At 39.0% G+C, this 18,146-nt stretch overlaps 1 protein-coding gene across 2 annotated transcripts in view; it reads right to left on the minus strand.

The window, feature by feature from the left end:
• MYOM2 (myomesin 2) overlaps positions 1-18,146 on the minus strand; it is a 252,158-nt gene that overhangs the window by 106,981 nt on the left and 127,031 nt on the right. For both annotated transcript variants that reach the window (XM_075340317.1, XM_075340316.1), the window contains one exon: positions 3,631-3,757. In XM_075340317.1, coding sequence (XP_075196432.1) covers positions 3,631-3,757 — 127 coding nt within the window. The remainder of the gene's footprint in view (positions 1-3,630; positions 3,758-18,146) is intronic.

Raw genomic sequence — 18,146 nt, forward strand, 5'->3', positions numbered from 1 at the left:
AAAAAGTCAGAAATGAAAATGAAAGTATCGGAGCGGATGTTGTTTTATCTGTCAGATACCGAATGGTACAAATAGCCTGTTATCCATCAGATACCGAATAGTTGTGAATACATTCGCTCATCCCTAGTAATAAACCCTTGTTGGACTAAAACGTTGCCAATGCTGCCCAATACCTAATGCCTACTTGTGTGAACCCCTACTATATACAGTATATATATTATAGAACATGGTGTGAAAAGTAATTCAAAATTAACAACAATTTAAAAAGAACAAATTTACATAAAGACTTGATTTCACCGAATGGGTCATTTTTCTAATAGCAGAATTCCTTCAAGCATTAAACAGTTCTAATTTATGTCATTGGTCTATTTAATTGCTTGGTCCGCCAGAACACGAAACACTCTTTGTAGCTGATTTTTAATCCGGCTGAAAAGTAATGCTTCTGAATGGGGTAGCTACATCTATTAGCTCAGAGCGCCACAAGAATATCAGAAAATTGCTTTTCAAAGCAAAAAAGCCTATTTTAACATAACCATAATGTTTTGAAACAATAACTGAAAAGGATAACCTGTTTTCACACTAAATTCAACTCAAACAAAGCAAAGTAAATCTATTTTTTTCACAGCTTAAAATAACTAAAATGTTATCCAACAATAAAAAAACCCAAAAAATACTTTAAATTAATAAAAATAAAAATGACTTAAAATGTATGACCTTTTGTATTTGGAAATTCAGAAATGTGTTTTCTCATAATATAAATGGCACCCAACACTGGATTCACTGCCAAATATGCCAGTCATTAGATTTATTTAAAAGTCAAATAATTTAAAATGAATTAAAAATGAATTTAGAGAGCGTGAGCATTTGGATTTGGAAAGTTGGAAATGTGATATCTCATAGTATAAAGGGCAACCAGTATTGGATCTACTGACTAAAAATGTCAGTCGTGCAGATTAAGTCCAAAAAACTGAGCATTTCTCATTAAATAAACATTTTCCTTTTGTTCCATTTTATATTGTAATAATGCAGCTAAAACAAAAAATGAAGTATCCTTGTGTGTATACCGCATCAACAAGTTATATATTGTTAATAAACAAGAGCGCCAATGCAGAATATTCTGCTCAAACATCTTGTTTGGCCAAGAAAAACATCACATTTCAAAACTGATGAACAGTAAAAAGGTAGACAAGAAAAAAAATTATAACAATCAACGGGTAGGGATTTCTTTTATATAAGGAAATCTATTAAATACACTTATGTCAAAAGTCCATGGATTCCCTAATGAAAATGTTTTATCTGTTAAGAATATTGTTGAGACTAAAATTTCCCTTTTCTGTCCTTATGTTTTAAAAATTAAGGTTGTTTCTAGATTCTTAATGACCAATTTCATGTCATTGACCCTACCTATTGATTTTAGAAACACAAAAGTCATTTTTCTACTCTGTTTTTCATTTTTAGACACCTTTTTCCTTTTCCAGCCTATAAAATATTACTAGTTTTTAGTTTAGCTGTTGTTTTCTGTTGAACTTTCCTTGTTAATTTCAAAAAGAGATTGTAATGGAAAAAAGCATTTTATATTGTTTTGGGTGTTTTTTTGTATTAGGATTTATGTGTCTCATTGGTTAAAAAAAGAACTGTATAATTTGTAGCCATAATCTACGTTCTAAGTTTACATATGTCAGGTATGTTAGCACAAAGCAGAAATATATATGAATTGCAATTTGACTGCAGAATCAGACTACACAACAGATTTGTTTGTTGTCTGTTACCATGGAGACACACAACTCTCCATGGTTTGTTATTAGAATGTTGTTCAACAAAACCATGGTGTATCACCAGAGGAATAATGCCTTGTACATAATCCATTTCTGTGTATCTAAATGATGTATAAATTGTAATGCAAAGATTGTCTTGTGATTTGTCAGATTAAAATTGTTTATAATTGTGGGTCACTTTAATTACACATTCGACTTGTATTTCTATAGCATTCTTTTTTGTGTTCTGGAGATAACAGTATTTCATCTTTGCAACAGTGATATTTATAGAAATGCTAAACTGCTGTGTTGCAATAGATTTTTTTTCCTTTGAGACCTAAGGCTTAAGACACAGGAACTATCAAGATAATGGCCTATTACATAGTGTAATGATTGGCAGAACAACAATTTGTTTGAATGTTTGTTTCTTCTGGTCATTGCCAAATGTACACATGCCCAGTATAACCAGCATATAAAAAGACATTTGTTTGTCATAAAGTATCTTTTATGTAAGTCATAAAAATTATGGTTTGTCGGTAGCACTGTCCTTCGTGTAATCCATTGGGATATGCTAGAAACAGTAATAAAAGATATGTTAAATGAAGGGGAACACATGATCATTCACACACAATACAGACAACTGCTATAAGAAAATTTAAACAGATTATCTGCATATTTAAAAATATCCCTAGACTAAAGGGGGTGTTACACGCAGCGATATCGCTAGCGATATAGCAGGTGTAAGCGCCCGCCCCCGTCGGTTGTGCGTCACGGGAAAAACGCTGCCCGTGGCGCACAACATCGTTGGGAGCTGTCACATGGACTTACCTGCCTAGCGACATTGCTGTGTCCGGCGAACCGCCTCCTTTCTAAGTGGGTGGTTCGTGCGGTGTGACAGCGACGTTACACGGCAGCCGCCCAATAGAAGCAGAGGGGCGGAGATGAGCGGGACATAACATCCTGCCCACCTCCTTCCTTCCGCATTCCCGGCGGCTGCAGGTAAGCTGTACTTCGCTCCCGAGGTGTCACACGTAGCGATGTGTGCTGCCTCGGTAACGAAGAACAACCGGAGACCTCTACAATCAACGATATTTTGAAAATGAAAGACGTGTCAATGATGGACGATAAGGTGAGTATTTTCCATCGTTAACACTCGCTCGTTGCTGTCACACGCAATGGCGTCGCTAACGATGCCGGATGTGCATCACGGAATCCGTGACCCCGGCGATATATTGTTAGATACGTCACTGCGTGTGACTGGGCCTTTAGGCTATGTGCTGACGGGACTCTTACCCGCGGATATATCCGCAGGTACGTCTATAGGCTTCCCGCAGCTGATCCCCGGAATCTGTAGCTATCCATAGCTGTGGAATTCCAGCAAAATATCTGCAGTAAACCTGCGGACATTCGTGCAACTTATCTGCAGAAGTCCCGGCCTCTATCTCCATAGTGGAAAGGCGGGACATCCGCAGGTATTTCCGCAGGAATAATTGACATGCAGTTACATGCGGATGCGGGACATCCGCAGCATGTTCTGCAGCCGAACATACCGCAGCATGGGCACAGCACTCTCCATGTCCCATAGGATAATGCGTAGGTTTTCCGCGGCAAAATCCGCAGGTACAGAGTCCCGTGGGCACATAGCCTAATGCTAATTACAGACATTTTTGTAAGCAGATTTTTTAATATACATGTCAAGGGACACCTGTAGTTCAAGGGATACAGCGAGATGCATATAATTCACAATTCAATATACTCCTGAAGACTGAAACTTTCTCAACAGTAAAAAATGGTAAATTTTTCAACATGTACCTTCAGGCTCACATTATCCATTGCTGAATCTCAAAAACTTCATACAATAGTATATGTGACTCACCTGGCTCAGGAAATGTCCAAGCCTCACACTTAAAGTGTTCGCTGGGTTCAGAAGGAAGACCAAGGCCAGCAAGGTTACTCGCAATAATTTTGTATTCATAAAATACTCCTTCTTCTAGGTTCTCAACCTGTGGGCAATAATTGGTAAGACGTTTGTATATGAATAACAATAACATAGCACAGAAGTCACAGAATCTGAGAAAACTTATAAATCCTTAAAAATACAATACAACTATATAAAAATTTAGTGATTTAGTATTATACCCCTTAATATCTAGTGAGTCATGAGTTTCATAAAACTAATGGGATTTACTGAAGAAATGTGCAGTAAAGTACAATACTTCAATAGGCTACAGATTTCCTTCGGAGAAGATTTCTAAACCAACTACGCTTAAGTCAGTGAACAAAGAAATGTTTGTCATCATTATTCTTACAAGGTTTAGTATACAAAGAACACTGAATTGAGGATGGCAGCAGAAAAATCAAATAAGATTCTTAATGAAGCCCATAAGTTTCTTTATCTTCCTCCTCAAGGTGTTTTCAATAAATATGATTCAAAACAGTAATGTATTATTCATTGTAAAGTACTTAAAGAGATTTGATAAAGAGATTGAATAAAAGGATGCGTGATGTGGAACTTTATTAAAGACAAGACTTAGACAGGACTTTATGTCCGCATCAAAGCTGAAATTTTACCAAACACAAGAGACTTCCTTCTAGACATTTTCATTGCGCTTGCCTATGCATATTAAAAACACATAATTTTAGATCAAAGTCTTTTCTGTTCTACAACATATATAAAGTGTGTTTTCAGTTATACTCCTACACAAATGCACTGATTAACTGCATAAACAGATGTCCCCTATAGTAATGCACCAGTGATGCAGTCGAGATGGAGGAATTATCTCGTGGATTCTGATGTGCAATGAAATTTTATTGTGGTGTACTGTTAGCAAAAAAAATTGATGTAAATACTTTTATGCCCAAATAGACAAAAGTATTAAAGCAGTGATATCTTTATTGGCTAACCAGAAAAATTATATGTGCAAACGTTCAGAGCAAAGAGGCTTTTCATGGGGCAGGTATGCAAATGAATGACTGAGTTAAGAGCAAAACATTTAAAGGGAACCTGTCAAGTTGAAAAATTATATTACCCTGCAGATATGGGGTTAATCTGAAGGTTAAGGATTCTGAACCTGCCCAGCGCCGCCACATTAAATCCTGCTGCCGGGAGGAAATTAATTATATTCCTCCTGGCAGAATTTGAGTTTCAGGCACAGGGGCGGCACAAGTGCGAGTTCAGTCACCAGTCTGTGTATGGAGAGCGGCAGCTGTAACCACGCTCCCCTCACTAACTGACAACCTCCTCTAATGCTGAGTGGCTATGACTGAAACCGGAATGCTGCGGGGATGAATAAAGTGACACATAACAGTTTCCCTTTAAGACATGTTACAACAGGATATTTGTGCACAGGAAACATAGGGTGATGCTTTCTAAAGATAAGCCAGTTATAAAATTAAGATTTTTGTTACAAATGGAGGGATAGTGAGAGTGATCTGGAGTCAATCTGGTAGAGGTGTGAAGTGTCCATGTAGTGAGTCATAAATCAAGGTGTTAGATTGAGTCCTATTGTCAAAGACTTGAGCATCCATTCCTAAACTACTTGAATTCCCAGGCTTTTCTCTCTTTCAGTAATAAAACTTTTTTAAATCTATCATACAGTGTCCAGATCCAGAGAAATGTTTTCCCACAGGTGTGTCCATCTCATTCCCTATAGTGTGCCTGTGTAGATTCATCCCAATTTATAGTTGTTTAGTTTCCCCAATATAGGTTCCCCTGTGGCACCTTTTATTTTGCATCATGTACACCACATTGGATTCTGAAACAGATCATCAGCAAACTATTAATTGTTCTATGTTTGCAGGTGTCCTCTTCACAGAATAAAAACTACTATTGTTGGTAATCTGCAAACATATTTAGATGGCAATTGAAGAAAATCTGAATTTCCTATATCTTTTCTCTGCAATATCAGAAGACTTCATTTAATAAAGGGAGCAATGCTAACTATAGGGAGTAAAGAAAAGCTGTATATGTATTTATGCAACTTTAGTGTTAGGTTTAATAATGCAATTAAAATGATCGCTGACATATTAATAAAATTTGCATTAGTCAATAGTACAAACATGTATGCATGCCTGTAGGTTTTTAGGGATTTGTAAAATTCAATTTTAAAGAAAACAGTTTAACAAAGAACTTTAAAGGTCCCATTCTCAGTCTAAAGATATTTAGCATGTACATGTTGCATTACTTTTGTCAGGTTGTCTTAGAAATTCTATTATTTAAAGGTATGTGTATTGGTGACAAATTAATAAAACAAGGTGAACTATAAAGACTGATAAATAAAAGGTTAATTTAACTACATTAAGTCATGAAGTATTGTTCCTAAGTCAAGACTAGATAAAACCAATTTTTTTTAGATTTTGATGTTTATGCGCACCAATTACTCTTTAAGTCTTCTGTTAAAGAAAATTTAAAAACAATGTAACTCTTGCGTTCTGCCTAATTCTTACAATCACTCTATTTGAAAGCATGGAGGGGAAATGTAATCAATAATAACATGCTGGTTCAGTGGTACTTTTCTGACTGATACTATAATGAGCTTGTAAACCATGAGCCGCTAAACAATTAAAGCAATAATGAACAAATAACATTAACACAATTCATTTACTGTGGGAGCAATCATAGTATATGATATCTAATTTGTGAATTTACGGTCTTAATAATAGCAAAATCTTTGTAATATTCCAGGAAATACTGGTGGAAATTATCATGGTTGTGTGTAATCTTAAGTCACTGTATCATGGCATTCCACTGAATGAAAATTCTAAGGCTGAGGCCACACGGGGATTAATGCTAGTCCTTGCATGACACTCGGCTTACGCTCGCAGCACAGCGGGAGCCGAGTGTCATGCAAGTGTCATGCGACTGTGGTCCAATCATGCATTCAGACTACAGTTGCAGAGGGGAGGGCCAGTGCTGTGGAGGAGAAGGAGGGATTTATTTCCTTATCTCTTCCGTTGCCAGCTGATACAAGAATCGCACTGCCCTCGGGTTACACTGATGTAACGCGAGTGCAATGCGATGTTTTACTCACCGAATAGACTTGTATGGGTGCGAGTGAAACAGGATCGCATTCCACCTGTAGCATGCTATGACTGTTTTCTCGATCCGATTATGGCTGCCCCATAGAGTAATATTGGTACGAGTGGAATGTGATTTTTTCTTATCACATTCCACTCACTCCGTATTACTCGCCGTGTGTGCTGACCCTAAGGATTATAACAAGAATATATTTTCAGTAAAGGTCCAGTCACACTAAGCAACTTACCAGCGATCCCAACAACGATAGGGATCGCTGGTAAGTTGCTAGGAGGTTGCTGGTGAGATGTCACACTGCGACGCTCCAGCGATCCCACCAGCAACCTGACCTAGCAGGGATCGCTGGAGCGTCGCTACACGAGTTGCTGGTGAGCTCACCAGGAACCAGTGACCAGCCCCCAGCGCCGCGTGGAAGATGCTGCGCTTGGTAACTAAGGTAAATATCGGGTAACCAACCCGATATTTACCTTGGTTACCAGCGCACGCAGCTACACGTGCAGAGAGCAGGGAGCAGCGCACACTGAGCGCTGGCTCCCTGCTCTCCTAGTTACAGCACACATTGGGTTAATTACCCGATGTGTGCTGCAGCTACATGTGCACAGACCAGGGAGCAGCGCACACTGCTTAGCGCTGGCTCCTTGCTCTCCTAGCTACAGCACACATCGGGTTAATTAACTCGGGTTAATTAACCCGATGTGTCCTGCAGCTAAATGTGCACAGAGCAGGAGCCAGCACTGACAGTGAGAGCGGCGGAGCCTGGTAACAAAGGTAAATATCGGGTAACCAAGGACAGGGCTTCTTGGTTACCCGATGTTTACATTGGTTACCAGCCTCCGCAGAAGCCGGCTCCTGCTGCCTGCACATTTAGTTGTTGCTGTCTCGCTGTCACACACAGCGATCTGTGCTTCACAGCGGGACAGCAACAACTAAAAAATGGCCCAGGACATTCAGCAACAACCAACGACCTCACAGCAGGGGCCAGGTTGTTGCTGGATGTCAAACGCAGCAACATCGCTAGCAACGTCACAAAAGTTGTTCGTTAGCAGCGATGTTGCTAGCGATGTTGCTTAGTGTGACGGGGCCTTAAGCCCAAGGTCTGTTCTGATAAGCTTCAATGCCTAGTGTGAGATAACAAACTACATTTCAATAATTTATTCATTAATCAAAAAATGAGTAAACCTTTCAACACAGATTATTTGAAAAAAAAATATTCTTGTTGACTGAGAAATTTGGTCTCTGAGAAACAATTCTCCCACACCTATTTTAGAGTAAAACCTTGTGAGTGGCTGATTCACAAAAAAGGCCTAAAGATTATTGAGAAACACTATTAATATGTGAACTGGGAGAAATTTGTTCATTAATTAAAACTTTCCCGGTCACAGCGAACAAACACCTGTTGTCACATTAAATTTGTTATCCAATAATAAAATTTGGAATGTATATAAATGTGTGCAATTTAATATATGAAAATTAGTGGGGCATGCCCTTCTCATATAACATATCCACATGATATGCCACAAACACAAACTAGATGCAGGAGACTGATATCTCTTCAAGAAATGGGGCCCCATCAAAAGCAGCTGTCACGCAAAAGATGGCTTGAAATTCCATACAAATGATAATCTTGAGGGATGATCGAATACCTCAAATATTCGGCTTTGCGAATATTTTCCGAATAGGTCGCCGCTATTCGACTATTTGCAAATATTCGATGCGCAATGTAAGTCTATGGGAAACCTGAATAACAACTATTTGGAACTATTCGGGCTTCCCATAGACTTACATTGCACATCAAATATTCGCATAGTGGCGACCTATTCGTTGGATATTCGCGAAGCCGAATATTTGAGGTATACAATCACCCCTAATAATCTTGTGTATAAAGAACAGGGTGTTTTTATGGGTAAAAGAAGGAGTGATATGCAACAACCAGCGGTGTGTGTTCTGTCTGTACTTATGATATGAAGCACTTCTTGATGTATAAATGAATCTGGCCTGGAAAGCGTTTTCTTGATGTGAGATGCATAATGCAGTATATTCTTGACAATTTTAAAGTATTGTCTAACCGTAAAAAAAATTGCAGTGGCAAGAAATGGTAAAACCAAACAATAAAATATTACATATCCACCATTTCAACCCCCATGACTAGGACACAGATGCTTTGGTGGTGTCTAGTGGGACAGGAAACATTTGACATCAGCATTAAAGGCTCAGACACATTTGTTAATAGTTTATCTCCTATGGGAACAAATGACAGGGTTTGAAATTCAAAATGCCTGATCCTTATGTAAGGGAGCTGGACAGCAGAAGATATACTGAAGTGAGTTCTGACAGAGAGTACAGTGGAACATCGCCATCTGCTGGCCAGATGAGGCGATAAGAACAAACAGGAACTAAATACTGAAAAATGTGTTTCCTCTGCGGAGGATTTTGGAGGAGATACTTTGTCAGCTGACTCTTATGGTGCTGTTACTTAATATAAATGGCCAAGATGGTGAAGAAGGGGAAGAGTTGGCACCAGATCCTGTTCCAGGAGGGTCATGCAGTAGTGAAGTGGGCTTATAGCCCCATCACCCCAGACATGTCCAAGAGCAGTCAGATCCCAAAGGAGAATATCTAAATTGAAACGAACATCCATGACCTAAGCTGAGAGGAAAATCAGTGACCTGAGCTAGGTAGAAGAACCATTATCAACACTATTAAAAGTTCATCAATAGTTTAAAAGATAGGCGCACAGCAAGGATATAAATCATATATTAAAGCTAGGGTGCCGCCACATGCAATAAACAACAATGAATAAAAGAGAAAAGACACTGCATAAAGGAGGGCAACACACCTGACATGTATGTTAATAAACCGGATTTTATTAGAATTCAAATTTAAAACACATTTAAAACCATAAAACCCACACCAGGCTATCTCCAAACAACACATCAATTGTGCACTAATAAAAATACAATTGTGCAAATGTGATAGATAATGCCCTAAAATAGGACACAAGGTGTCCAAGGTTGACCCATCTGCATTATTCCTGCTCCATGTGGGGAATGATGCAGAATTCAGTGAAAATCCATCCATATAGGATGAATTTTCACTGAATTCTGCATCATTTTTGTCCCTGACGAAGCCTGCTAGGCGATACGTGTGGGTATACTCCAGGGTTTCCCCTACATGGAGCAGGAATAATGAAGATGGGTCAATCTTGGACAGCTTGTGTCCTATTTTATGGCATTATCTATCATACCTTGAATCCTTTTTGTAGTCAGAGTGTATTATTTATATTATTGGTGTATTTGTTATTCTAAAGGCCGCTTTACACGCAGTGACATCGCTAACTCAATGTCGTTGGGGTTACAGAAATCGTGGCACACATCTGGCCTCGTTAGCGACGTCATTGCGTGTAAAATGTACAAGCGACCGCTAACGAGTAAAAATACTCACCTAATCGTTGATCGTTGACTTATTGTCCAGTTCCCGAATATCGTTGCTGTTGCAGGACGCAGGTTGTTCGTCGTTCCTGCGGTAGCACACATCGCTATGTGTGACACTGCAGGAACGACGAACATCTCCTTACCTGCGGCCGCCGGCAATGAGGAATGAAGGAGATGGGCGGGATGTTACGGCCGCTCATCTCCGCCCCTCCGCTTTGATTGGGCGGCCGCTTAGTGACGTCGCTATGACGTTGAACGAACCGCCCCCTTAGAAAGGAGGCGGTTCACCGGTCACAGCGATGTCGCTAGGCAGGTAAGAGTGTGACGGGTCCGAGCGATGTTGTGCACCACAGGCAGCGATTTGCCCGTGACACATAACCGATGGGGGCGGGTACGCACGCTAGCGATCTCGCTAGCGAGATCGCAACGTGTAAAGCGGCCTTAAGTGATATGGCTATAGTCCCTGATACATTGTGTGATATGGTGACCAATGCTTCATTCCTTCACATATATTGTATTATGATATTGTGATATACTTATATTCCTGCACATTTGCACAATTGTATTTTGATTAGTGCACAATTGATGTGGTTTTTGGAGATACCCTTGTGTGGGTTTTTTGGTTTTAAATGTGTTTTAAATTTTAATTCTAATAAAACACTATTAAAAGTTTGTGACCAAAACCAGTTGAAGCCTGTAATCTATGCCAGTAGATACCTGAATACCAAATACCATCTCCAGAAGAACCCAAAGACCTAACACTGAATACAATTGCCAGAGGAACCCGAAGTTCGAACATGGAATACCAAATGCCAAAGGTGAAGCCCTAAAAAAAGAATGTAGTCACCTACTCAGAATCCAAGTGAGCCGGGTCATTGCTTCCTGAGGAGATTTATGGTTTTGAGGGCTTGGATCATGCTTTAGAGAGTGGAGATGACCAGCTGATATTGTAAGTGGAAATTCTTCCTAACTTGAACTTGCAGCCTAGCAAACCTCGCTAGGGCCTGTACACTGTTAGTAATGTTTAGATACAGTTCTGCTCAAAAGTTTACAGACCCTGGCAGATTTTTTGCTTTCTTGGCCTTTTTTCAGAGAATATGAATGATAACAAAAAATGTTTTTCCACTCATGGTTAGTGGTTGGGTGAAGCCATTTATTGTCAAACTACTGTTTTCTCTTTTTAAATCATAATTACAACCAAAAACATCCAAATAACCATGATCAAAAGTTCACATACCCCAGTTCTTAATACACCATGTATTGCCCCCTCTAACATCAATGACAGATGGTAAAGTTGCCTATTCTTGGCAAAAAGCCTCCAGTTCCTGTAAATTTTTGGCCTTTCCTGCATGAACTGTGCGCTTGAGTTCTCCCTAGAGTGGCTCAATGATATTTAGGTCAGGAGGCTGAGATGGCCACTCCAGAACTTTCACTTTGTTCTGCTGTAGCCAATGACAGGTCGACTTGGTCTTGTGTTTTGGATTGTTGTCATATTGCATTGTCCAAGTATGTCCCATGTGCAGCTTCCAAGCTGATGAGTGCAAATTTGCTTCCAGAATTTACTAATAATGTGCTGCATTCATCTTTCCTTCAACTTTAACTAAGTTTCCTGTGCCTTTCTAACTCACACGTCCCCACATCATCAGTGATTCACTTTCGTGCTTTACAGTAGGAATGGTGCTCATTTCATTATAGGCCTTGTTGACATCTCTCCAAATATAACATTTATGGTTGTGGCCAAAAAGATTTATTTTAGTCTTATCACTCCAAATTACCTTGTTCCAGAAGTTTGGAGGCTTGTCTATGTGCTGTTTGGCATATTTCAGGTGAGATACTTTGTGGCATTTGAGCAGTAATGGCTTTCTTCTGGCTACTCAACCATGCAGCCCATTTTTCTTCAAGTGCCTCCTTATTGTGCATCTTGAAACAGCCACACTGCTCGTTTTCAGTGAGTCCTGTATTTCAGCTAATGTTATTTGTGGGTTTTTCTTTGCATTTCAAACAATTTTCCTGGCAGTTGTGGCCAAAATTTTTGTCAGTCTACCTGATCGTGGTTTGGTTTTCACAGAGCCCCTGATTTTCCATTTGTTAATCACAGTTTGAACACTGCTGACGGGCATTATCAATTCCTTAGAAGTCTTTTTGTATCCCTTTCATGTTGTATACAGTTCAACTATCTTTTCCCATAAATCCGTTGACAATTCTTTTGCTTTCCCCATGAGTCACAATCCAGTAACGTCAGTGGCTGGATTAAAGATGCAGAAGTCTGTCTGGATCCCAGAAATTCAGTCAGCTTTTATGCACACACACTGATTACAAGCAAACAGGTCACAGGTGAGGATGTTACCTTTATTAGCCATTCAAACCCATTTGTGTCAACTTCTGTGAATGTTATCAGGCCAAAATCACCAGGGTATGTGAACTTTTGATTAGGGTCATTTGGATGTTTTTGGTTGTCATTATGATTTAAAAGAAAAAACACAGTAGTTTGACAATAAATGTCTTCACCCAACCACTAACCATGAATGGAAAAAAAAGTTTTTGTGTTATTATTCATATTGTATGAAAAAAGGCCAAAAAAGCAAAAAATCTGCCGAGGTATGCAAACTTATTAGCACAGCTGTAAGTAGACTACAGTTACGAAAAAAGTGACACTGACAATTCCCTACTAACGGCATTTAAAGTACAATAATGCTAATGGTAACCATTAGTGAAATGAGTAATAGTGTGCAAATAATACTGTGTCGCTAATTTATCTTATGTGAAGTACTCTGATTTATCACTGTTACTTGTGCCATACCATTAGCTATCATCTAAAGTGCTAATTCTTCTGTTCTTAAAGTTAATAAGCCACTTTTGGTTGGGTTACCATTGACTCCTCATTATCTCTTCATTTCATCCCACACCTTTTTTACACTTATTCTATTGGATATTTGCCAAGGAAGATTTAGGAGACCCCTAGACACATTAGATAGATGGTCAAATCTATTATCAATAAGTTTGCCAAACAATTGTTTAATGTGTTTGGCCACATTTCACAACTGTGGGATTTGTTCAGCCAATGACTATCTTTGCTGATCCCCACATACACATGAATAGTCATCTTGGCTGAGTGTTCTTATGTTATCAATGGGTACACTGGAGAAAGTTGCTGCCAGACTTCCAGATGAACTAAAGGATCTGATGACTAAGATCAAATGATTTGATCCTTAATAAGAGATGAGATGAGCGAACCTGAAGAGTTTGGGTTTGGAAACCGACGTTCAAAAAAACTAAGTTCGGGTTTGACAATTGAGTGAGTTACGAGTGCAAACCACTCAAGTGAGCAACGCTGTCCTTAGAAGCTACTTGCAGTGTTTGAACTGCTTGCACTGGGGTAAAATCAGCATGGCCAGATGTATATGCACACACACAAAACAAAAATTAAAAACCCCACCCACACTGCCCAGGAAGTGTTCTGCTTATGGCTGGTGGCATGTGGGTGGAGCCACAAACAGCCCAATTACTGACTTCTGTTGAGTTTTGGATCAAGTTGGGGTCAAAAAACGAAATATTTTACAGGTTTGATTGTACCTGCCAAACCAAACTTCCAAAGATTCGCTCATCTCTAATTCTTATCTCACCCTACATCATCTGTAGAGGCGAAATCAGAGACCACAACAGATGTTACGCAGTCTGCTTGTCCTGTTAAAATCGGTATGTCCCCCTAGCTTAAATTTACTTGGGGGGCTTTAACATGGCATGTAAATGTAAACTAAGACTTTAATCTTTTTTTCTTTTATTCTGAATGTTAGTCTGAGTCATTCATGGGAAGAAAAAAGTAGACTTTACCATGTTTCCTTGAAAGCCAAATGTTTTTCTAGTTTGCTAGATAGATAGATAGACAGACAGACAGATAGCTAGATAAATAGATAGACAGAGATAGATAGATAGAAATAGATAGATAGATAGATAGATAGATAGATAGATAGAGATAGATAACTAGAGACTGAAAATGTCAGCCTTTAAAAGGTTGTAATGTATTAAATAGAAACCTGTCTTAAAGACATTTAGTGACGTATTAATATGTAAAACAAGAATGTCATCTCGTTACCATGTATAGTATTATAATTCAATTTACTACAAAATGAAATAGGGAAGAAGTATAAAATTAACCCAGACCCTTGCGATTTATAGTATGTACTATTACAATAATGCATAATTATAGGAAAAAAATTGAAAGGATTAAAAACTAAGGACGCCATTCCATTAACTAAGAGCTGTTGAAAAGATAAAGATTCATCACTTGGAGATGGAGTAAGCTCTAAAATAATTGTTTGAAAGTACTATTAGATCTGCTTTGTCCAAATCACTTGCAGATGTAATTTGTTTCATGAACGAACAATGGTATATTATCTCATTGAGTTCTGACAGATTGATGACTGTTAAAATCTACTAGTTACAGTAATCCTGGCATATGAACTCTAAATGCATCAGTCTGTCATCTAAAAGAGGGCCACAATTATACTAAATCCCATTAAATTTAAAGTGCTATTTCCAGCTGCCTTCAGTTATATATTGTGCAGAATTACTTCACAAAAATGCATTTGATTCTAAATATTTATTTCCCATTGCTCATATAATATCTGCAGCCCTATAAGTAGATTGTAGTCCCTCCCATTGGCCCCGTCCAATGTTTCCAACATAAACACAATTTGAGTGTAACCATGGTAATTAATCAATCTGCATTTTTTTACTTTATGAATGAAACAAAAAACAACCCATTCCCATTCTTAGAAGGCAGAATTACTGGAGGCAAAATCCAAAATGTAAAAACAGCTTATATTTATCTCATATGGTGAGAACATACACTTGGCAATATCAAGCAACAATGGCAAAAACAGTGTCTTTCATTGACACTACTGTCCATTGCCTAAGGGGTAGTTTGCACATTGTGACATCGCTACTGCGATCTCGTCAGGGTCAAATCAAAAGTGATGCACATCCGGCGCCGGTAACGACGTCGCAACGTGTAAAGCCTAGAAGCACCAATAAACGATCGCAAAAGCGTTGAAAATCGGTGATCTGTGTAGTGTCGGTCATTTGCATAATTTCGCTGCAGCGACAGGTGCGATGTTGTTCCTCGTTCCTGCGGCAGCACACATTGCTGTGTATGAAGCCGCAGGAGCGAGGAACATCTCCTTACCTGCGTCCTGCCTGCAATGAGGAAGGAAGAAGGTGGGCGGGATGTTTACGTCCCACTCATCTCCGCCCCTCCGCTTCTATTGGCCGCCTGCCGTGTGACGTCGCTGGGACGTCGCAAGACCTGCCCCCTTAGGAAGGAGGCAGGTCGCCGGCCAGAGTGACGTCACAGGGCAGGTAAGTGTGTGTGAAGCTGCCGTAGCGATAATGTTTGCTATGGCAGCTATCACAAGATATCGCATCTGCAACAGGGGCGGGGACTATCGCGCTCAGCATCGCTACAATCGGCTAGCGATGTCACAGCGTGCAAAGTACCCCTAAGTTTTTGTTCCTTCCATGAGACCTATCAATAGGAGAGATGAGCAGATTGATCCGTAGATGATTGAATTCAATTTGAATTTCCTGAAATCTGATATTTCTCATGAATTCAAATGATCTGCAATGATTCGTGGTTCACAACTAAAATCAAAATATACATGGCCATTTCCCACATACTCAACCGGACTAATGTCATCTGGCATGGCTGCTAGGATTTTCCATAATGCCCTGCAGTATTCCGATCACATGGTGTAGCACAGCCAATCAGTGGGCTATCACAGGTAGTATAATACATAGATGCTGGCCAAAGAACGACATTTTATGCCTGTACTCTCTATGGGTAGGAGTACTCTCAGCTCACAGTATAGGGATAGAAATAAGCCTAATGCAATTGTGGTGTACTACGTCAGTGCTGATGTACTATATTGAAAATGGGACTGATAGTCAATATCTGTGTCTAGAAATCCAAGATTCAAGCAATATACAGTGAACTTTTGTAGTATTCTCATCATCACCACTTAATATGTGACTGTGAATTAATACATCTGTGTTATACAGAAGCATCATTACCTTAAAGGGGTTTTCCCATTAACAAAGTTATTTTAAATCAAAAGATCTTATAATAATAATAAGTTCCACAATTTTATGTGTTAAAAACGATGTTCCTATGCTGAGATAATCTTATATATGCGCCTCTTCTATGTTTTGTGTAATGGATGTGTCTCTATAGGGACATGGTCTGATCATACGACATCTCCCAGATGGGTGTAAATTCTAATAAGGGGTCACTTGAGGTTTTTGTTTCACTGTTTAGGCTCTGCAAATGGAGTCCACAAACTATTTTAGAAAAATCTGTGCCGCAAAAGTCAAATAGTGCTCCTTCCCTCTCGTGCCATACCATGTGGCCGAACAGCATACAGCCTTATATGGGGTATACACATGAAGCAGAAATTGTGTAACAAATTACTTGGCCCTTTCTTTTAGCCATTTCTCCTTTTGAAAATAAAAAAAATAGGTTAAAAAAATATTTTGGTGATAAAAATACAATTACTAATTCTTCACCATAGAATGGTATAAAATTATGCGTTACACCTGCAGTGCCAATATGCTAAGTGCACCCCTAGATGAATTCATAGAGGAGAGTAGCTTGTAAAATTGGGTCACTTCTGGGAGACTTCTACTGTTCTAGCCCGTCAGAGGCTCTGCCAATGTGACATGGCACCCACAAACCACACCAGCAAATTCCAAAGTCAAATAGGGTACTCTTTCACTTCTCAGCTTTGTACTGTAACTTAAAAATAATTCCTGATTACATAGAGGGTATTGGCCCTGTCAAATACACAACAACTGTGGTCCATTGTTTTCTTAGTAGCCCTTATAAAACTTAAAATTTTAGGGATTAAAAAATGTAAATGTTCTTTCTTCAGTGCTCAATGTTATAACTTTCTGTGGCACACCTGCAGTCTCAGTAGTATGATGACTGCACTCCTAGATAAATTCATTGTATTTTTAAAATGGGGTCACTTATGGTGAATCTGTTTTTCTGGCACCTAAGGGGCTCTCCCAATGTGACATGGCACCCCCAAAGAATTTGATCAAATTCTCAAGTCCAATATGATGCTCCTTAGCCTTTGAGCTTTGCTCTGTGCCTCAAATGTAGATTTCGACAACATGGGTTATTGGCAAAATCAGTAGAAATTGTGTAACAAAGTGTATGGTCCATTTTCTGTTCTTACCTTTTTAAAAATTAAAACTATGAAGCCAAAGAAACATTTTAGTGGAAAAATTGTATTTACATTATTTTAACAGCTCATTGTCATACAATTCTGTGAATTACCGAAGGGTTAGATATGCTCCCTACATCCCTAGATGAATTCCTTAATCTGTGTCGATTCCAAAATTTGGGAGTTTCTGCTGTTTTGGCATGTTATGGGCGCTTTAAATGTAAAATGGGGTCCGCAATCTATTCCAGCCAAATAGCACTCCAAAATTCAAATAGCATTCTTCCCCTTCTGAGCCCTGGCATTTGCCCAAACAATAGTTTTCCACCACATATGGGGTATGGGTGTACTCAGAACAAATTTCACAACAAATTTTATGGTCTAGTTTACTGTTACCCTGGTGAAAAAGAAAATTTGGCATTGAAGCAACATTTTTGTGGTAAAACTGTATTTTTTCACTTTCACAGTTCAATGTTTTAAAATTTTTTAGAGCACCTGAGGGTTCAAGGGGCTCACCAACATTGTAGATCAATTCCTTTGACAGGCCTAGTTTTAAAAATAAGGTCACGTATTATTTTCCATTATTTAGGCCCATCAGGGGCTCTCCAAATATGACATGGCATCCACTATCTCTTCCAGCCAATTTTACGCTCCAAAATTAAAATAGTGTTCCTTTCCTTCCAAACCCTGCCATGTAGCCAAACAG

This window comes from Anomaloglossus baeobatrachus, chromosome 3 (genome assembly GCF_048569485.1).
Source record: "Anomaloglossus baeobatrachus isolate aAnoBae1 chromosome 3, aAnoBae1.hap1, whole genome shotgun sequence".
Classification (NCBI taxonomy): Eukaryota; Metazoa; Chordata; class Amphibia; order Anura; family Aromobatidae; genus Anomaloglossus; species Anomaloglossus baeobatrachus.